This window comes from Scophthalmus maximus, chromosome 12 (genome assembly GCF_022379125.1).
Source record: "Scophthalmus maximus strain ysfricsl-2021 chromosome 12, ASM2237912v1, whole genome shotgun sequence".
Classification (NCBI taxonomy): Eukaryota; Metazoa; Chordata; class Actinopteri; order Pleuronectiformes; family Scophthalmidae; genus Scophthalmus; species Scophthalmus maximus.
The window spans coordinates 16,789,381-16,811,933 of record NC_061526.1 but is presented as its reverse complement, the minus strand read 5'-3'; the positions used below and the strand labels follow the sequence as shown (position 1 = coordinate 16,811,933).

The window sequence follows — 22,553 nt, the reverse complement described above, 5'->3', positions numbered from 1 at the left end:
GCTTTCTGTGTTTTTTTTTTCTTTTTTGGCCATATTTCTGAAACATCAAATTGGCGCGCACACAAAGCTTTGTGGCAACGGCAAGGCTCAGTTTGAGGTTTTTTTTTTGGCTCGCAATGACTAGCCTTTGAACCCTGAGAAAAGTGTTAATTACCAATTGCACTGTGGAGCCTCGAGTTAAATTGGGAAACGATCTGAAACAGTCCAATAGTTTGAGGCGTGGAAAGCTCTGCAGAGGAGGAAGTGCGCGGTCGCATTCTCGAAAACTCTGCAGGGTTCGCAGAAGTCGGGAAATAGTCTCAGCATCAGTCATCAGTCACACACGGAGTCACATTTAGAAAAGAACACACTTATCACGCCTTTGCCCTGTAATAGTCCACTTCTCTCTTCTTCTTTTTCTTCTTTAACCTACATTCCCCGCTCGATTGCCTCCTCCACTCTTTGGTATGCAGTCGGCGTTATGTGCCTGGCTAATAAGCACAATAGGTGGGGGGGGGGGAGATAAGTTAATCTGACAGCCCTCACCATCGGCCTGCCATGGGTCATCACACACACATCACACCACTGGATGGACAAGGTTGGATCAAAAACAATAAAATCAACAAAAAAAAAAAAAAAAAAAATCGGATGAAGTCAAAGCTGCTGCCTTCACGGAACTCTTCAAAAAAAGTTGAGCCAAACACTTATCTGCACAGTCTATTAGGTCATCCATTTCTTTAAGCCTACACTTGAAACTGTATTAATTCTAGGCAATCATTTCAACCATTTCTCAAACACACGTGGTCACAATTGAGCTGCGATCTCCAGAAGCCTCAGGGAAAGTGCAGAGCTTCAGAGGCCTGAGACTGTTTTCTGTCTCTGTAACCAACTGTGAGCTCATCACCCAACTTGGAGCTCCACTTCTGATCATTTTCCAGCCCGACTCTCGTCTGCCGCCTTTTTTCCGTCATCTGCTCCCCTTCATTTAAATTCTCCTCTCTCTTTGTCATTCTCTATGCTCTTTATAGCCTCATGTTGCTCTCCATATTAACATATATCATTTCAGACATTAAGCAGGCACTCTTAGCCCTGCTTAGAGCTTAAACCCATTGCAATTTATTCATCAGCTGCAAGATTACAAGTGCGAGTGGGGGGGGGGGGGGGGGCAACAAACCCGAAGAATATGCAGAAGTATGTGAAATGAATTTATCTGTCAGAGGACGGTAGTGAGAAGATAATGAGGAGTTGCTTCGTAGAGTAACCGATACCAAACCTTTTATTGGTGGACAAGAACACACATTTAATCTCCAGCATTTCCTGTTTTCCACAGCACTTGTTGTTACTGTAATCAGACTCTTGCCGGTAAAAGTTAAAAAAAAAAAAGGAACAAAATTACAACCAGACACAGTCTACAAGTACACACACACACGACAAAACAGCAGTGGTATGCTGGATAGAAAGCACACAACAAGAAGCAGATAAGTGAATGCCCAAGAAAATATACTGAATCATTTCTGCTGAATCCCTATATATCTCTGAAGGAAACTTTTGTGAAATGAGTGGATTTTGATTTCAGAATCCGCCCCAGGCCAACACTCGGTACTCTCAATGTTGCACAAGTGTTGTTTCCTAAATCTCTAAGGGCTTGAGTGTGGGTTTGCGGATGTGTCTCATGTTGGCTCCCGGTTGGGAGGGTTTGAAGGGGGCCTGGGCTCCGTAGGGTTTGGGCAGAGGGAGCGAGTCGGTCTGGGGGATGTACGCATTGGGACGGGTTTCAGCCGTGGTGTACTCTCCGTTAGACAACTGGGTCCACTCTTCTTCTTCAGCCAGCTGCACACACACAACACACACACACAGGCAATTTTAATATTTCATACAAGACTGCTCGACCTTGAAGTAAATTGTTAAAATTCAATTTCCCCCGAATTTTAATCATGGAAATGGCATAATTAATAGAGCAATTTTTAAAAATATCCCAAGAAAAGTGCAAGGGCATCAATGGGAAGTTCAGAACCGAGAATCTCAGGGACGTTTAAAATTTGAAACATGAATATTCTTTGTCGTATAAACTTCCATATATAAAAATATATATTAAAGAGATTGCTGAAGGTTGTAACAATATTAATACAAAAAATTTAACCTTCTTATAAGATAAGACTATTAGTAGAAATATACGTAAATTATATTTTAAAAAATTGCTGACATACAGTATGTCAAGTGTGGCCACAAAATGTCCTTCTAGAGAGAACAAAACAAACAAACTCCAACATGTACTCATGACAACAGTCCTTTCGTTGGCTTTCATTCCACAACAGCGTGGAAATGAACTGTGCCTAAAGGTCACAGAGACTTCAAAGAGACAGTGATTTTTCTCACGCATGTGAACAGTTTATCCACTGGCGTGTGATCTAAGGAGCGCACACAAGAAGGAGCAATAACAGCTTTAAATGAAAACAAAAACAAAAAAACCCTTAAAAAATAGGAACATTATTCTTTCATCAGTTTCAGAAAACTTAAATTGTAAGATTAATAAAGACTCCGAAAGTGTAACAAAGGCTTCAATTCTTCCATCTGACGTACACCAAGGTTGCAGTTTGATTTGGCATTGTGCATGCAGGGTACTGTGCGGATTTTTGAGCTGGTGGCTATAAGCAGGAATAAATCTGGTGAGAAAATACAGATGACTGTAAGAAGCAGACAAGCTGCAGACAGCTGGACCGCTGTCAGACACACTGATCCCTGTATATGTGCCTCTACTTCTGTTCGTCAGCCCGCCTGCCCCTCTTGTCCCGTGATTGTGGTGAAAATAGCTTTTGTTCCTGTCTAGTCTCTTGTGGGTGAGCAGATAGTTTTCACTTCTCTCTCTCTGTGTGTGTGTGCGTGCATGCGTGCGTGCATGTTCAGGTTATACAGCAAACCCTTTAGTTCCCTCAGGATCTTAATCGATTCTTGCCGCCGCGTTGTGCCCCCACTCCATTTCTTTGTCACTGTCTTCCTTTCTTGCCCCCTCAGTGCTTCAACCACTTCCTGATCAATGATCTTTGTGCGTCAGTGTGTTCCTTTACCCTTTCTTTCTCCTCTTTGTCCCTCTGCCTCCTCTTCTTGTCCCGGAGCATTCTCCTCCACTCCTCCTCCATCTCGGGGCAAGGTGGCAGGCCATGCTCCAGCCGCCGCTGGCACCTGTCCATCTGGAAAACACAGGGGCAGGGCGACAAACGTTCACTTTGTATTCCTGTCACTCGGTCCCCTCCGCACTCTCCTGGCTCGATTCAATTCAAACTGCGGCCCCGGAAACAGATGGTCGTATTAGTGTCAGAATGTGGCCATAGTTATGCCCCCTACATTTTCTAACTCTGTGTCAGTGGCGGGCTGCAGGGGCTCAGCAGGTTTTTAATACACGTCTCCTGAACATTTACAAGGCATGTGGGAAATCTTTTTCATTTTTTTAATTAATAAAATTTTTTTAACTGAGAAAGAAGGCTGGGAGACATCCTGTTCAAACCAGCATCAGAATTCATAATTTGTTGATTAAACAACTGTTTGGCCGATGGCTTTTTACCTTCCCCCAAAATCCATTGTGAATGATTATTCTTATATTCCAAACTTTATCACTATCATTGTTTCGTATTCCTGTTGTAATGTGAGTGGTTGATTGCATCAGTAAATGGCAGACGTCAATCAAGTAAAACCTTTTTGATAGGAATTTGCCTCTCAACATTTTTGGAGAGTGACAGGACCAAACCGAAATCTGACTGAGGGGAGAATGTACGCTAAGATCAGAGTTTTGGACTCTTTTTAGAGTCACATATTGTGGGCGCATGTATGTGCCGCGCGCACGCGTGTGTGTGTGTGTGTGTGGACCGCCTCTGACCTGGAGCTCTTTCTCTTTGATCTCTTGCTGTTGGGACAAAGCAACAGCTTGCTTCACGGAAAGCTCGGCAGAAATGGCCATTAGTCTGCGGTTGGTGTTGATGGTATGAGTTCGGAGGTTGTTCAGCTGGAGGTAGCAAACACACATTAGGCCAATCTCACATGAATTTCAACATTCATTTAGATATTCCCCTTACGCCACGTACTGTGACTTGTAACACATACATGTATGTGGTAGATTTGCACTTCAAATCAAATTTTATTGTCATTAAAACCATGATGGCATGCTGTTGCCACACACTCTCGCATGTAAAGAACATTGTTCCACTGGCTTTTGTTCGTGTCATTCATAGTTTGTATCTCTCTCTCTGTCTGTCCCGCTCACACAGAGACAGATGAAGTGCAAGTTGGAGGAAGTCGTAATGCTCGGCGAACTAGTAAATGCCCACTCTGCATGCGCCTCACGTGGGCCGCACATGCTCCTCAAAGCAATGTTCCAGTGCGTTTGTGAGAGAGACACAAAGAGAAGTAAAACCCCAGACTGCAAATGGACAGGTGAATGATATAACACTTGTGTATCTGCTTACGCGTTAATCTGTTCCTTTGTGTTGGGAGCTTGCGTTTGTGTCCGCAGTATTTCGATTTGCGTGTAAATGGGCTCAGCTTTAAGCTGCCGTCTGTGTGCCTACTGGATCTTGTTGTCTACCTTCTGTCCCAGCGAGAGTCTGTCCTGTCGGCAGCTCTCAGCCTGCTCGCTGAGCGGCTTTGAGAGCCGGGTCACCTGGTCCACCAGGAGTGTTTTTTCCAGCAGCTGCCTCTCGCGCTCAGCTAGTTTCACCTCGAGCTAAAATGTGCGCACGCACACACACACACACACACACACACACACACACACACACACACACACACACACACACACACACAGAGAGACACGAGGATTACGGTCTTGCAGAATCCTTATAACAACAAAAGGTTACAGTTTTGTAATGAAAGACAGTGAGAAGAACTCTGCAACGTTGTCCACTACCTGCTCAATTTTCTTGACCAGTTCTACAGTTGAAGGGTCGCTGCCTTTAATCTCTTTGTAATCCACCGTTTGACTCAGACACTCGAGTGTCTTGTCCCTGGCTTCTGACAGCTGAGACAAGGAGGGAATTAGACAAATCAATGCACGTATGTGTACAGTGTACTGAGTTAAACAACATATGCATACAGTACATTAGTACTGTTCATCAAGGACAATCAGCACTCATCATATTACGATCATTTCTGTCATATGAAAATAAGTTATTTTCCACAAGACAAGACACTTGACACAAACGTGAGAGAACCACGTGAAAGAATACATCTCAAACTAGTCAGCTCCTGTCTGTGTTTGGAGTGGCTTCTCCACCAGACATTAAAAGATACTCATTTCACTGAGGATTTCACAAAAAATGCTCGGGACAATGTAGTGCCTATATGGGAGCTGCTCCCTGCTAGGTAACGAGTCACTGGAAAAGTGTGATAAGGGAAACAGAAATTTAAAACACCACAGGATCCCTCTGAGGTACCATGTCTTATTTTCTTTGAAGCCCTTAAGACAGCAGAAAGGAGGGGAGGGGGTCAAGGATACACGAGAAAGCTCAAAGACGACGAGTTGGAAAAAGAGCAAAGATACAAAAAAGAGGAGACAGTAAAATGAAGTGAAAGGACAGTGAAGCCATTTTAGATTTATGCTTTTAGCTGACACTACAACACAGCAGCTGCAACTAGTGAGTGAGGGGTTTAGAAGGTTCAGTAATCTACTGGTGGTAGTGACACTTCAAGAAAAGCAGCAATGTTTCAGCAAAGGCAGGGAAGCTTGTAAAAATGTTTGAAAATATTAGTTTCGATATTTAAAAAAAACATCAACTTTGCAAATGTTTTATGAAGTAGTACGTATTCAGCAACATTTGAGAGACCTCAAGCACAGTGTGTTTTGTGACTAACACTGTTAAAAGACACTTCTGTTTGTTCACAAATAAACTCTCCAGGGGAACATTTAAATATTTAAAAATGCCAACATTTGGAACAATTGTTCCTGCTTTAGATGTTTTACATCTTCTGATTTCAGTGTTTCATTGTCAAAATAGATGAACAGTCACACATATTTTGTCCAGGTTGTGTTGATATACACACAACCAAACCTTTGTTGAAATTCCAGAGGAGAAAGTTTTGACCACCAAATAAAGACTATTTGTTCAGGTTGTGATTTGGCAGGAGCCAAAATGTAGACTCAGGGAGCAAGGGAGGTAGGAAAATGTTGAAGTGAATTAACATTAATCAAGCAAAGACCAAGGTATTACAGGGGGAGGTGAGCAGAACACAAACTGAACCGAACAGAGGAAATTACCAGAAGGACTGGGAGCACACAGACTAAATACACATGGTAGGCAGAGCTATCGGACACAGGTGAAACCCATCAGGGACAGGTGCAGCCAATCACAAGGGAGGGAGGGATATTGGACACAGGTGAAAGCCATTAGGGACAGGTGCAGCCAATCACAAGGGAGGGAGGGATATTGGACACAGGTGAAGCCCATCAGGGACAGGTGCAGACAATCACAAGGGAGGGAGGGATATTGGACACAGGTGAAAGCCATTAGGGACAGGTGCAGACAATCACAAGGGAGGCAAACCTAACAAAGACAGGGCACACAAGGTATGTAATTTCAAAATCAAACACTCCATATATATAGTATATCTAAAGTCCACAACCAAAATATCAATAAGTCCACCACGATAAATCAAATGTCTTTATAAAAGCTCTTAAAGTGGGCAGAATCGTGACCAAATTCTTGGCGAAATGAGACACAGCACATGTTGACTATTTCCAGCTAATAGGAGCTCACATAGATTCAATAAAGAGTTGAGGATACATAATATGTACGATACATATACTGAATGATGATATTCAGTATGGAATAAGGGGTTCAATTATTAAAATTGGGTTTGGATTGTTCGACAAAGTGAGCAGTCTCAAAGAAAAAAAAATTCCTTAATCAGCTAAACAAAACATCATCAACACATTAAGATAAAAGAGAATAAAGATCTAGAAGGAAACAACTATCAAGAGGACATGGAGTCATAGCTGCACTGGAATCAGTCGATTTTATGAAGAAAAGCTTCTGATATCCAATATTTAATGCAGACTGTGGAGACAAAGATAAATAAGAAGTGCAAAGATAGTAGTTAAAAATGAACAATTCAAGTAGTGACAGTATCTCAACAGGGAAATTAATGCAAATGCCCCCTGGACCCATGACAGCAAAATCAAGGTATTCTATATATAAAAAATATATGAAGCTGATCAAGGAGCCATGGAAGGGAGCATAACAGGAACATAAGCAGAAAGTAGAAAGAAGAGAGAGAGAGAAAAAACACAAAACAGAAGACAGAGGGAAATATTAATAGATTCCTGGGAAGATATAAAATATAAAGGAAGAGGAAGTGATTGGATAGATGGCAGAAAGTGAAGAGGAGTGGGGAGGCGTTCAGGAGAAAAACAGCGTGCGGAAAAATGTTGCACAGAGGAGGTCTGACCTGGCGTGACCTGGGTTATGAAACAGCCATACAGTGTGTGCACGTACACACACCCCTGTGTATGTTTATGTGCCTGTATCTAATGCGAGAGTGTGTGTCAGACTTGAAAACAGTGTGGAACAAAGTGATGATTCCCTTTTTTCTTCCCTTCGTGGAGGAGATTAATGAAGCCTCTCTTACGCGAACAGACAGCGGGTCTGATTAGACGGACGAAGGTGTTCGGTCTGTTAAAAAGATGCCGCTCCCTCAACATCAGATGACTCTCGTTTTCACTTTTAATAGTATGGCTGTCATGTGATTAACCGAGGTGTTTGTTAGGCTAAAGGCACAGAGATGAAATGAGAAAAAAATTGAGAGGCAGAAACACTGGAGCTCACAGCCTGAGAAGCAGAGATAAGAGAGGAGAGTGGAACAGGGGCTGACAAAAGACTGACAGACTAAGGAAGATAAAGTGAAGAAGAGCAAAGGAAAGACAGCATGAATCCCAGAGTGAGAAAAGGAATGAGAGATTGGATGTGAAATCAGACATGAAAGACAGAACGGGATAGACAAGAGTTGCGGAGAATCCGGAATTGGGGCTGATCAACAGGGATCAGGGTTATCGGCAGTTTTCACATTACAGAAAATATGACTTGTGTTACAAGAAGCTAAATGTGGGATTAGGTATTCGCAGAACAAAAATTAAGAGCAACAAACAATATGTGCTCATTCTATGCTGAACATATAGACAAACTGTCAGCAAAGCCACATGTTTCAAACATTTTTGTTTGGTCATATTTTGTAAGCTACAGCGTTAGCTGTCTTTCTTTCTTGGGACCATTTGAGTTGATGGCGAATGATTATCCCGGTCAAAAGACAAGGCAATGATTGTGGCTCGGTGCCTTACGGAGTCAAGGAGGAAAAGGGATTTCTCAAAACATGCACGAGACCAAGCAATGGCTAGAAATATTTGTCTGTGGAATAAACGCCTCTATGGCGAGATGAAGTGGCATTCAAACTATTTTCAGTACCTGCCCCTAAACAAATTACCAGCCCTGACCAACCTCTGGAGAACACTAAAGTAGGGGGACCGAATTAGGACACAAGTCAAAACAAATGCCAAAAATACTGAATTACAGTTTTACTTTTCGTGTTCAGTGCAAATAAACCTCACCGCCTCGTCGACGCGTTAATGCACTTCAAAGCTTGAAATGAAGATGAACTTTTTCAGACATCAAAATCTGAAAATACCCACATGAGAAGAATGTGTGCCCAGCCCTAACGGTTGAGTCTGATTGATCCGTGTTCCAACCTCATTTGCAGCCACCCTAAGCCATTCAAATGCTGGATGTGGATAAAGCGTCTGTCACTCTCCTCTTCCCTCTCCTCCTTTGTTGCCCTCGCTTTTAACATTTTTATACCCGTCCTCCTTCCCCTGTTCGTATGCGCTTGTTTGTCTTTCTCTTTGAATTCGTCTGTCTCCGTGTCAGTGTCCCTGTTCCGCCTGCCTGCATCTCAGTTTTGTTCCTCTGACAGTCACAAAGAGAAGCTGCTTTCTTGGCTCGTGAATGTTATAAACTACAGTATTGTACAGATGACAGCATCTGGGCAGAATACAATTTGCATATAATCTACATAATTTCAGATCAGTTAGTTGTTCACACGATGACTTAAGAAGCCTCATAATAGATGGCACACTGCATATTGAACAGTGTAATGATGAAGATAAATAATGACCTTATTTATACAGCACTTTCCAAAAATTGGTTAGAAAAAATTGTCTCACAATTAAAAATACATAGAAGACAGGGACGGATCAGTAAAGCAGAACAGTCTGTAAAGTAATCCTGATAAAAAATAATAATCATAATAAGGTTATGTAAGGTTAATTGGGAGAACATGCGAGTAGAGGAGTTTCCTCAGACCCAAATGAGGAGTTAATTATAATAAGAAGTTAAAATATATGTTTTTAACTTGCACTCTACATAAGAATATCAGAAACATGCCATTGTTCCACTGATTTACAGTGGTGTCAGTGTCAAACTGAAGTGTCCTTGGTATGCAGATAGAGAACCAAAGTCAACAGTTGGTTTGGTTTTGAGTGAGTCAATAACCAAATTATTGTAATCAGTTGTAGAGTGGATATACCACAGTATTATCAGATTTGTTGTTTTTGTGTGCCTGCTATTCTGGCTTGTCAGTATTACTCGAGTCTCTCACATTCAGCACACACGGTCTTCCACATTTCCTCACACCCGCTGTCCATCAAGACACAATTCATGGTGGGTTTCCCCTTGGTAATAAGTTCCAGACAGGCCAGACAAAGATTTAAGAGATGGACAGACAGACAATGTGACTCCCCACTGTAGGGACAGAGCAGTATGTCATCAGCGCCGACCTGTCAGTCCATGACTGACTGTGTGTGTGTTCTATAAATATACCTTATCTCTTCCTGTATCTTTGTGATTTTATGCATGACTGTGTGCAACAGACGTCAAGCTAGTAATTAGAGGACTGCTCAAGAATATTCGGATGTAGCTGCAAGCGTATTATTGTAACTTTGCTGATGTCAGTGTTTGAGCAGACGCACGCGTACCTGTATGTGGGTTTGAGATGTCGACATGCCAGCAAACCCATAAACAAGTAGTAAATCCAGAATCCAACACCAACCTCTGTTTATTTTGCCGCAATTAAAATTCCTCAGAGCAAATGAAATCCTCCGAGTATATTGAACTTCAATAGTCTCACAGATGGTCCGATCTATCTTTGTCAAAATTTCCCATCAAAGGGAGGGGGGGATCTGTCTGCAATGAACAGATAAACTGGTCACAGATGAATACAAATACACAATATATATGATAAATCAACAGCAAGGCAGTTGCATGGAGATTGAATTCGCATAGAAAATGAATTCGCCGGGAGAATGAATTGAGCTGGCAAGGCTCCTGCAATAGACGAGACCCCCGTGACTCACGTTTTGTACCCAGGGGAGCTAGACAGCTGTAAAAGTAAAACTGCGTTTTAGAAAATGATTTGCCATTTATACACAGAGGAGATAGAGATGTGCAAAGAGTGGATGGATGGATGACAGGAAGGAAAGACAAATGGACTGATACACTAATCACGGATGTGTTAATTGTAAAAAAAATTCCAGAATTATGTTTGCTGTGTTCACCATCTTAGTTTAGTGTGTTGGCACTCAGCCGCGGTTGACAGAAATTATTAATGTGAGTGTTTGACCTGAGGATGGTGCTACATAAAAAGTCAGGCGAAGTGAATAGAATTGATCCTGTGGGGGAAATAATTCTCTGGTACAGATTCACAACACGGTTGTTGAGATATTTTACCCAAATCCACAGATGTCAACCTCATAGTGGCACTGGAGCAAATGTCAGGTGAAGCCATTCGGACACATCCTCTGAGAACCATGAATGTCAGTACAAAAGTGAATCCCGAGTAGATGTGGAGATATGTCACTGGATAAGTGGTGACTGGACAATTGACTCTATTCTCCGGGGACCATAAATATCTGTACAAAATTTCATGGCAATCGAACCAATAGATGTTGAGATATTTTGGAGTGGTGAAGCCACCAATGAAAAACAGAAAGGAATCTACTGCATGGACTGCCAAAATACCAGGATAGTCAGAGAGGGAAAGAATGAAAAAGGGAGACAGACTGGAGAAACTGTGATGGGAAGAAAGGATGGGTAGATAAAGTTACACAGAGTGAAACGAAAACCTTAAGAATGCCTCGAGGGACCAATGAAAGGAGGGGATGGTCAGACAAGGATGAGGAGGAGAAGCGTAAAGAACTAATGACGAGAGCAGCAACAACAACAACACAGAGTGACGGAATAAAAAATGTACCGACAAGCCCCCGTTGTTGTAGCAAATGATAAACAGCAGAAGGAGTAAACAGATGGAGAAAAGGGACAGGGGCGTTACTCAAAAAGAGCAGCACATGCTGGAGTGTGTTCCAACACTGCATTCAGCCAAGAGAGCACAAGACTCTGATGAGACAACTCCGGTCCAGCAGCAAGTCAAAAGCAGTCGCTCTGATCCAGAGCAGCGACACACCCAATCCCATGGCGCAGCCACTGGCAGGGAAACGTGTGTGTGTGTGTGTGTGTGTGTGTGCCTCTCTCAAATCTGTCTCTCCTTCCCTGTCTGTCGTTCTCTACGCACTGCGAGAGTTGCTTGAATATGTCTGTGGCTTTATGTTATTTCAAACTCTTTTCAAACTTCTGAGGATGTTCGACTGGGCTCGGTTCACATCAATAACAAGGACGGAGCGTATCAGCTCTGAAAACCAGGCTGAGAAACTGACCACGTTTCATGAAACTGACACACAAATTCATTATCATTAGAAGCCTTGTATTAAAAAGCACGTCCGAGAATATTTACTGGAGCTTTCAAAAGTTTCATAATAACATGAAGCTTCAAAAAATATTTCACAAGATTTGCTTTATTAGCTGTGTTTTAAGTGAGTATTTGTGCTTAACTACTCTTTCTGGAGTTCCCCGTGCTTGACAGCTGTCAACACGACATAATACACAATCACCTGCTTCCTAAGATCCTATGAGGTACAGCAAGCAAACACACACACACACACACACACACACACACACACACACACACACACACACACACACACACACACACACACACACACACACACACACACACACACACACACACACACACACACACACACACACACACACACACACACACACACACACACACACACACAAAAGCCTGAGGCAAAGTTGGATAAATTCTCTGGTTTTCATTCAAACGCAGACACACACGCAGAGACACAGAGTTTAAGATTCCAAGGAAAAAATAGCAGACACACACTCCTGCCAAGGGCGAGCAGCTGAGCCACATCCTGATGCAGTCATGCCGAGAATGGAAATTAGGCAAATGTGGACAGCAGAATACTACATTGGCCCGATCTGCCAGATTAGTGGTAATATTAGCACTGTCACTCTAAACAACCCCCCCCCCCCCCCCCCCCTAAACTCTAAACTCTAAAAAAGGAGTTAAATTAGAGACGACACAGACAAAAGAAACGTAGGTGTTGGGAGACTGTCATCAGGATGCTGTCATCACTGTTTAAACAACAGAAACGATTTTGATGAAAGATTTCAGTATAACATGTCTATTCATTACCCATCCTTATAAGTAGACACATTTTTCCACCCAACTCTGCTTTTTCTGCAATTTTTTTTTCCAGTTTTAACTAATCAGTCAGTTATTTTTGTTGATATAGAAATCTACAGACGGTCATCTGACCACTGCTAATGTCTGTGTGTGTGATATGCATGAGGGTAAATATTTTTCCTACCTCTATCTGCAACATGGAAATCTCTCCCTCCAGCTTTCTCTTGAGGGGCAACTCCTTCTTCTTCTTTAGGTCTATCTGTCTCTTTTCCTCCTTAATGGCCGACTGCAAGTCTCTTGTCTCCTTCTCCATTGTCTCCAGCACCACATTGCCCTTGGAGATGGCCGCCTCTTGGACATTCACCTTCCCGTGGTAGTTGAACAACACTTCCTCATGTTCCAGGAGCTGAATGCCCCTGTAGGTGACACACACAAAGGCACATCATTTGACATAGTCCTTGAATTCAAGTCAAATTGGTAAAATTCAACTTCAAATTTGTAACCTACAAAAAATTGCGGCGCTGCACGGCAGTCTCGTGATTCTTGTTCATCTCAAGGAGCGCCTGCTCCTGGAAGTTGATCATTTGTGTGAGCTTCACCAGCTCCAGTTTGTCGTCGTCACTCTGCTGACTGATCTGACGGTGCTTCCATGCAACCTGGAGGATATTTGGTAAAACAAAACTCTTAAATGTCTGATAAAACAAACAAGACAGGAAAAGATAATCTAAGGGGAAGCTGGTTGTGTGTTTGACACCACAGCTGTCGAAAAACAAGGTTTAAGGGCCCTGCTAGAAATGTTGAACTCAAAAACAAGGCAACCACAGCATACGTCTGTTCAACTTTGAATTATATTACCCTCTGGGGCATATTTAATCAGTTTAAATCAACTGCTGAAATTTGTGATACTGCTTCACGGCAAAGAGGGCACTGAGCGTGCTTCCCGCAGTGTGTGTTGACTGATCACATCTCTGTGTTTGTGTGTGTGTGTGTCAGGACCTTGGAGATGCCGTTACGCAGTCTGTCCCTCATTTTGGAGCTGTTAGAGAGCTTCATACGAGCCTTGGTGAGCGATCTGGGAAGGAGGCGTAAATGCACCCGAGCAAAGAAAAAATTCAAAAATATTATACAGGGTATAAAAGGGTGGCAGATATAGACTGATGCAAGAAATGCACTGGTCAAGTTAAAGCATTAAGTGATTTTACAAAGGCAGCTTTAATCGCAAGGCTTTTACATGTCATACACACAGACAATTTTAACCCCCCCCCCTCGAAGAAACACAAACCCACCTGTCCTTGTTGACGACAATGGTGCGCTGGATCTCGGTCTCGTTTGCCAGGATCTTAAGCTGCTCTGTCAGCTCTGTGATAGTCTGCGAGGCGATCTGCTTCAGCTTGACGTACTTTTTCTTCTCTTCCATAATTATGTCGCACAGTTTAGAATACTGTGATATTCTGACGGGGAGGAAAAACAACAACACTGATGAGCAATGAACCCATTCTTCATCTGCATTACAAAGTCTGGCTAGTGGCTACTGTCAAGAGCGGTACATGTAAAACATATCGACCTTTATTCTCTTCGTTTATCATCTTGCTTCATCGTGTAGGATGTATATACTGTAGGGTTTATATCCATAGCCAATGGCAGTTTATATTAAAGTGTTAAAATATGAACTAAAAAGTCATATTTTAAGTCTGTTCATGACAAATTATCAGTTGCATTAGTCCAAGCCTGAACACTGAAGTATATCCAATTAGCAAGTTATGGTTTTCTGCCCTGACAACATGTGCAGAATTAATTGTGATCCCTGCTGCTACACTGATCGGAGGAGGCAGAAACAACAAGTACAAAATCAATTATCAGTTGAGTTTCATCAAAATACTGTTCTGTGTATAGGAATTTGATTTGCTGTTCAAACAGCTTCCCTTTAACCCAAATCCTCTTCTCACTACACACACACCTTCACATTAAATGCAAGGTGGCATGTTAAGAGAAGCGAAGAGTAAACAAGAGTGACACCTGCGCTGTAGCATCGTATTCAGCTTGTTGTGGTCCATGATGATCAGGTCTTTTTCCCGCAGCTCGTGCTGGAGGAGCTGGTGCAGTTGCTGTGGATAGAGGCACATCATTTTCATCACATCTTTATTTGTAGGATTGACGCATCAACCTTAAATCCCTTTTTTTGGGGGGGGACCCCAAAACTGAACCAGCTGATTTAGAGGTCCTGTTTTCCGAATTCACTGATTCATTTTGGAATCGGTCATTGTTGTTTTCAATATTTATTGATCAGGTAAGAAGGAAGAAATGAATCTCCTGGAAAGTTGTTTCAGGCATTTTTTGGGGGAACAACTAAAATTGCTTTGTCTGTGTACATTTTTAAAAATCATTCTGAATGATCACACCGTGGAGACATTTGCACTCTTTGAATTTGTCTCATTTTTCCTTGGTCTTCTGTCACATTAACATCAAACCACTTCATTTTCGTCTTTGATGTGTCTGACACGTTAAAGTGGGAAATACGCATATCTGTGTCTGCATCTGTGATCATATGCACTAATGGAGACATCAAAACTTGATTCAAACAGACACTGTACCTGATCGTGCGTGTAGTATGTGTGTGTGTGTGTGTGTTTGTGTTGCACCTCAGCCCTAAGCAGTTCACGGTGCTTCTGGCCCCTCTCCTCGGCTTTGATCTGGGTCAGACATCTGAGGTGATGGAGTTCCTCTCTGAGATGGTTCGACTCCTTGAGCAGCTCCTGAATCATCCCATACTGCTGCTTTTTCTGGCCCTCCTCCTCAGCCACGGAAAGCTGGTTGGGAACAAATTTTGAGGATGTTCTCATTTGAAAAACTGCATGAATCTACTAAAACTGAAGGGTTGCTCACAGCACAAAGAGAAAGGACGATGAGGAGGACGGATGGAAGATAGATACAGAAACTTTTCTGCGCAGAGTGCAGCATTTTCCCCAAAGGGATCATTAAAGTTTTGTAGAAATATGTGACATACTGTCGGATGAGAAAATTATGCAATAGAAAATGCCATTTCGTCTGGAAAATGAAGACACTAAAAATGACTAGTATCAAAAAGGACTTGAACATAAAACATCAGGCGCAAATGGCAGTAAGTGAAGAAGTTCTCAGACAAAGTATTTCAAAACTAAAATATAGTTGATTCAACACTTTTTTCCTTTCCCCTCCCAAAAAATAAATAAATAAAAATTTACTACAGGCTTCTCAAAGATAGACTTGTTAGACCGCTACTGCAGTAGACTGCGTTACGTTTAATGTTTGTCAACCCACACACATTGTTCCCACCTTTTTCTCCAAGCCGACTTTAAGTGCGTCCACCTCCTTTTGAAGCTCCATCCTCTGCTGAACACTGGCCTCTCTACTGGGAACAGCATCTAACTGGAAAAATTTCAAGTCGGAAAGTAAACATCAAAAGTCTGTTCCGGTTTTCAGCGTGCAAGATCTTACATCTGCTGCAGTCCCTCCTGAATCTTAGATAAAGGAGCGTGAAATATATTACTCAGTTTTTTTCCCTCTCTCTTGATTATAGTCCTTTAGACTCTACATTCCGAAGATGGAAAGACCACGAGGATCCAGTACAAAGATGACCAAAACTTCATAATACATTCAGTCAGTGCATATTCAATCCCACATTAAACATTGGCTGCAAAATAATTAATACTATATATCAGAGTTTCCCTGAGGCCTCTCTGATAGCCCTTAGATCCGGCGACACTAAAAGTGTTCACTGGAGCTTATCAAAAATTAATGCCTTCAGGCGTTGAGATTGCACCTCTCTGCAGGGTTGCCCGGCCTCGTGTTCCGTAGTATGTGCTTCACCACTTCATATTTAAATATTGTTAATCCATGGAAGAAGAAGAAAAAAAAAAAAACTACATCAGTACAGTAGATATAAGGGTTTTTATAAAGATAATGTGATCCAATTTTATTTCAGCTACATAGAAGAAGTAATCCTTATTAGCCCTAATAATGTGTATAGGACACAATACTGTGTGATTAATCACTTGAGAGTGATTGGCAGATTGAAGAATGAATGAATCCTATTGTACTACGTTGTTTTCAATATTTTGTGTGTGGGGTCCCTGATGTGTCATAACGATTTCCTTCCATACTGTTATGTGCTGATGCCTTTCCCATGACTGTCTCTGTCCCTTTTTTTGTTTGTTTCCACTTTCTCTCACATCAGTAATATTACAGGAAGTTGAAGAAACAAAACGCTTCTGGTGTGAAACAGATGAACAACTTAATGTGCTTGTTATCGACACCGTGACATTTACGCTCAACAATGTTCCTATTCAAGCCTGGAAAGTTTGACAATTTCAGTAAAAAAAAACTATGAGGAGAGTGTGTTTAACATTGTGAGGTGTACTGGTAAAACTACTGGATATTTCAAAGTAGTATAGTTATTACATATACAAAAGTACTTTTACAGTATCTTAACATTTTCCCAAGAACTGTCACAAAATCCTTGAGAAAAGTAGGACCATTCATGAACTCCAACTGCTCCGAAGTTGGGCATACAGTGTGATTCTTCTGCTGACATTGAAAGTAACGATCCGCAAGTCACCTGTGCCTGTACGTCATCGTAGATCGATTGCATGTGTTCTTGCTGCTCAGTGGCCATGGTCATTGCCTGCTCCATCCTCTTGAGGGCTTGCATCTGCCTGAAGGAAAAACAGAGGCACCTTTTAAATATTTATCAGCATCATGAGGCTGTGGCTCCTACACTTCCGAGCTGAAATTCACCGAGTCACATTTGGCTGATATAATAATGGCAATTCTTGTAAAAAATTAGGGATTTTGAACTGTAGTTGCAATGCAGCTTCAGAAATGCTTTGAACCTTTTGGTCTTTTGTTAAACATTATCATACACTCACAGAAAATGACAGTATGTGCTGAAGAGTAAAGCAGCGCGCTGATAAGACTAACATTAGTTGGTGATCAAAACCACAAAAGCTTTTTGACTGAATGTCTTTCAACAACAGTGTAAGATTTACTGTTTAATTATTCAGGAGTACAAGTGTAAATGCATCTACAAAGAATGTGTGAATTCATATGTTCATCAAAACGTGGAGACTAATGTACGCGTGAGCTCAGCTCCACACCCTTCTGTACCTAGTTTTCTCCCTGAGCTGCACTGAGTGGCTCTCATACAGGTGCTTCCTGTCACACATGACGTTCTGCAGCTTCATTTCCAGGAGGCCTCTGGTGATGGAAAACACACATTGACGTACGTGGATTATCAGAGCGAAAGGCCTCTCTCCCACGACTAAATCAGCAGATCAAATATTGCATGTACTGTATATCCTAATATATATTCATGTAAAAAAACATATTTTGTTCTTTCAAATGCCCTGGCTGAATAACTACTTCTGTACCTGTTCCCGACTAATTCCGCCTCCTCCTCCCTGTTGACCTCCTGTTCTCTCAGCAGCTGTCTGCACTCCGTCTGACTGGCCTCTACTCGGGCCTGGAGGGCCTCCAGCTTCTGCATTGCCTCCTCCTTCTTCACCCTGAGGGAGTGGTTTCGCACTTCCACCTTCTCCACTTGCTTCTCCATTTCCGAAATCTCTGTGTTTAGTGCGTCCGTCTTCTTCAACGCAGCTCTAATTTGAGGGAGAAAAATTAATTAAACATATAAAAGGACACATTCAAAGACGTATACCACCACCAGCACCAGCTCCCCGTAAGAGTGCACATCTTATGAAATAGCAGCATGTGCATCCATCTTTTACATCCCCCCCCCCGCCCCACCAGTACCACTCAGCTTTGTGAATTTCAAATAACGAGTCATACTGTAGCTCACATGGCTCATACAGACAAATCCACTGCATCGCTTGCGAGCCAAATATTAATTTGGAATAAACATAAAAGAGACTGCAGCGAGGCTCCAAGTGGAAGTATTCTCTGGTGATTTAGGGGATTTTGACTGCAGCTTAGCTCTAATATGAAAGAAATACATATGGTTGCCAGTTTTATTAAGCAAGTAGGACTGCCACCATTAAATTCTTTCAAATAAGGTTGACTGTCGCAACAAACAGCACCTTCTTTTTCTCCTCATACATGAGAGATGTCACAAAGGGAATTTTGGACAACTAATGAAACTGGAAAATTTCTTTTTTTGCAGGAATAATGGAATAAAGAAACTAATATTTAGCTTCTGTTTGGCACAATCTGTGTTTGTTTTTCTGTTCCATATCAGGTCCAACCCAAACGTTTACACTGAGCATAATTACATTAAAAAAAATACAGGATAGCAACTCAGGATCATTTCAATTAAATTTGATTTGATTCGATTTAAGATAATTGTTCACTTCAGGGAGCGACTACTGTTTTTTCCTGTCAACAAAATTGCTGATTTTTATTGCTTGTGTTTCAATCTATCTTTACCGCTCTTCCGGATAAAGATTACATTAAACATACTTACTCCCTCTTAGAGCGTTTCCTTTTAATCTTCTCCACAATCTGGTCAGGTACACTGATGAGCCGGGCTTTCTCAGCCTTATGACACACACAGACACACAAATGTAAGAAAGCAAATTAATTGTTTTATTGTGTTGTGCTGTATTACTCTCTCTTTCTCTCACACACACACACACACACACACACACACACACACACACACACACACACACACACACACACACACACACACACACACACACACACACACACACACACACACACACACACACACACAATCGCACACAGACCTCTTTGAGCTCTATGATCTCCTTCTGGTCCTCCAGCTCTTTCTGTTCCCTCAGTATTTGAGTTTCATGGGTTTCCACATCTTCCCTGAGACTTCTGTGCAGGGAGTGAGCAACACGCACACAGTGGTTCATGTATCTTCTAAAAAAATGGTGATTAACAGCCCTTAATGGATTCGGCTGCAGTGCTTCTTACTGTATTCAGAGGACCAGACACAAAAGCTCACAAAAAAAAAGAAAAGATTAAAGAAACACAAACAAAGACAGTGTAATGGAGACATGAAAAATGTCACACCGACTGGATTAATGGAGGTTTAGTAATGAGATACCTGACTTCCAGTTGTCTCTGAGCCACCTCTTTCCTCAGATCCTCATATTTGTCCTGCAGGGCTTTCGATCTACATTCCAGCTCCTGGAGGACCCACCAACAAAACGAACAATAGATCACTAATCAAGCGTTTCATTGAGCTCAGGCGGCGCGGCCAAAACAACTTTATTTTTTCAATAGTTTCTAAGTATTTGCTTTGCACAGTGTTTCTTAGTTAAGTTCTACACACTTTGAACAGACTGTATTGCTTGAGAGAATTTTTTTTGTCACACAATAAAACTACTTCACAATTGACTCAAAAATTGAAGTGAGGCCTCTTTTTCAGAGGTAGAACAATTTTGCGGCAGTGTAAGTAGTTCCAGCTCGACGCGCAAATTTAAATTTTCATCATTTGTCTGCACAACAAAAGGCGTGTTTGTTATTCAACATTGTCGAAAATAAAATTGTCGGACTGCTTCGCAAGCGCGACCATTAAGGTAATCAGCAGCGATTGAAACAGCTGTTGGCAATTCAACTTGTTCAATGTCGTGCACCATAAAGCAAGTTTATGGTTTTTCAGCAAAACAATTAAGAAGTGTGTTTCAGACGTCAGTGATGAAACGCATAGTTGATCAATCACGTCTGACGAGTATGAGAGAGGGAGAAAAGAATGCGACCACCCCTTCGGAGTGGCTCATTCTACTGAACATGAGGGGGTTTTACAGTCTGGGAGTTTATATCGCACTTGATGCTGTTGGTCCAATAAGGCCCTTTCACACTAACACTCCTTCTTCTCGTTGATAATTGAATATTAATTGACCGCACAATTCTGATATTGCACATTTTATGGCTTGTTCATGTTCTTGTGTTGTGTCCACAGCGGCAGTGAAAGGCTCTTGTCCAAACAAGTGTTGCCACTTAATCCTGTAACTGTTCCCTGTAGAGTAGGTAAACGTGTGCTGCTTGTTCTGAAAGTATTTTCCTCACTTTCAATGGAAACCTCGACAACACGTGTCTCATTGATATGGGCACCAGTTATCTTTAATATCGCATTTGATTATTTATTCGCTTTGGAAGTAGACAGTTTTACAGGAAGCGTGTACGGCTTTCTGATATATTTTAATACCCATTGTTTAGTCTGCGAAAATGTCACTTGTTTTGGCCATTAAATATTACCCATGAGCCTCTTTCTGACTCATGAACACTATAGTTAGCAGCCAGAGGCATGAAAGCAGAGTTCTAATAGCTTTGTCAACAGAATTTTGATGACGTTTAAATGGAGATTTGTGGCTGAAATTCTCCCTGCGACTGCACACACGGGTGTTATGTTTGTATTCTCCTCTGATTGGATTTTTTGGTTTTTATTCGACAGCTACTGGAAGATTGTCTTGCCCATCCGAGTGTCGGAGGAGCTCAAAGTGCACCGCATTGTGGTAGACGTCTGAAACACTGAATAATAGAAGTAATACAGTATTAATATGCTCTGCGGCACGATACAGTGTGCTGTGGCGTGCAGCATCACACATCACACTGCATCAAGTAGGTGTTGGGATCTTATTAGGATTTGTGAATGAATGCATCGTTATTATTATAATTTTTTTGCAACATTTGGTACTTTTGATTAATCATGCATACAATCATGTATATTATAACATAGTGGGATATAAGTGTACTTGAATTGCCTGCTTTAATAAAAAAAAAAAACCTCTATCTGTAACAAGAATAAAAAACTTCATTATCATATATGTCATATTTTTGTGAGGAAGGGAGACTGGAATATAAAATGTTTCATTTTTGCTTCGCCTTAACGGGGCTGTGAAAAGAGCCAATGGCAAGTATTCATATGGTGGGATTAAGCCTGGATGGCTGCTGAAAGTAAAACTCATATTTATCCTCCACGAAGACAGTTATGCAGTGGTAATCCACATCTCTGAAACTAGAGCTGGATGGTGCAACTTACAGGGGGTTTCAGCTGAATCTCACTCTCTTTCTCCAGGTACTGCTTCTCCTCCCGGAGGCTGCACGGCAAAGAGGTGAGGTTTGGTAAAATGAGGAGGGGGAGAAAATGTGAAAAAAAAAATAGAAGAGAATAAACAGATTATAAGGAAAGTGTCAGAAGTTTTAAAATATTGCTATGAACCTCAGACACACAATGTATGAAATAACCAGTATATGTGTCCACACACGTAAACACAATGAATCATTACGTGCCAAACACAGTTCAAATGCGGATGTGAAACATAATTTGTTAGCATTTCTGTTATTTCACTTTGGCATCTTTCGACAGTATGAAAAGGTTTGTACGAAATAATTTCAAGTCAGCTCTGTCATTATGAAAAACCTGACAAGAGCACATAGCTGCCCATTGCAGAAAGTAAATGATATTAATCTTCCTGACAAGTTAATATATTGGATATATAGAGAACACTGCATGAATGCTAAAATATGCGACTGGAAAAAAAAGGTGCAGTGAAAAATTCCTATGTATCTGTTTGGCGGAAGATAAAGGGTTGCAAGGATTTTCAAGAGGCATATTTTCAAATGGTGTGCATCTGCTTGGCGTATGTAGACAAGCAGCCATGTGGACAAAGAGAGGAAGAAGAAAAAAATGTGGGGAGAGATGGAGGCTGGAGAGGGTGAAAGACGTGGCAGAGATGAGAGAAGGAACCGAGAGGAGGAGCGAGCAAGTGCTCACCACAAAAAGCTGTCAAAATGAATATGCACACACTCTAACACTGTACATCAGTGCATCCTTAGGGAGAGTTTTCATAACATATTTGAATTACCTTTGGGCCAAAAACCTCAGCGTGTGACTAAAAATCACTGTATCCTGGAGATCGTATCTTTGCAATGCACTCGTGAATTTATGTGATGTTTATGGTTTAATATAAGTTTTTATATAAACTTCAACTTCAACAGAAAGTTGCTTGCAACTGAAATTCCAGCTG

General features: G+C 41.6%; 1 protein-coding gene across 2 annotated transcripts in view; it reads right to left on the bottom strand.

The window, feature by feature from the left end:
* Positions 1–1,232: 1,232 nt before the first annotated feature.
* The window catches only part of ccdc146 (coiled-coil domain containing 146), a 39,205-nt gene continuing 17,884 nt past the window's right edge, over positions 1,233–22,553 (bottom strand). Inside the window, exons 5-23 of one of the 2 annotated variants that reach the window (XM_035649598.2) lie at positions 21,566–21,623; positions 19,628–19,710; positions 19,302–19,395; positions 19,016–19,089; positions 17,967–18,194; positions 17,704–17,793; positions 17,156–17,252; positions 15,874–15,966; positions 15,201–15,368; positions 14,578–14,666; positions 13,848–14,012; positions 13,558–13,633; positions 13,069–13,217; positions 12,746–12,977; positions 4,877–4,987; positions 4,556–4,693; positions 3,851–3,976; positions 3,045–3,167; positions 1,233–1,809 (exon numbers count right to left, since the gene is read on the bottom strand). In XM_035649598.2, coding sequence (XP_035505491.2) covers positions 1,609–1,809; positions 3,045–3,167; positions 3,851–3,976; positions 4,556–4,693; positions 4,877–4,987; positions 12,746–12,977; positions 13,069–13,217; positions 13,558–13,633; positions 13,848–14,012; positions 14,578–14,666; positions 15,201–15,368; positions 15,874–15,966; positions 17,156–17,252; positions 17,704–17,793; positions 17,967–18,194; positions 19,016–19,089; positions 19,302–19,395; positions 19,628–19,710; positions 21,566–21,623 — 2,395 coding nt within the window. In that variant the 3' untranslated portion in view covers positions 1,233–1,608. Of the gene's footprint in view, positions 1,810–3,044; positions 3,168–3,850; positions 3,977–4,436; positions 4,694–4,876; positions 4,988–12,745; positions 12,978–13,068; positions 13,218–13,557; positions 13,634–13,847; positions 14,013–14,577; positions 14,667–15,200; positions 15,369–15,873; positions 15,967–17,155; positions 17,253–17,703; positions 17,794–17,966; positions 18,195–19,015; positions 19,090–19,301; positions 19,396–19,627; positions 19,711–21,565; positions 21,624–22,553 lie in introns of those variants that run through there. The other variant, XR_007031912.1, reaches the window with a different exon arrangement.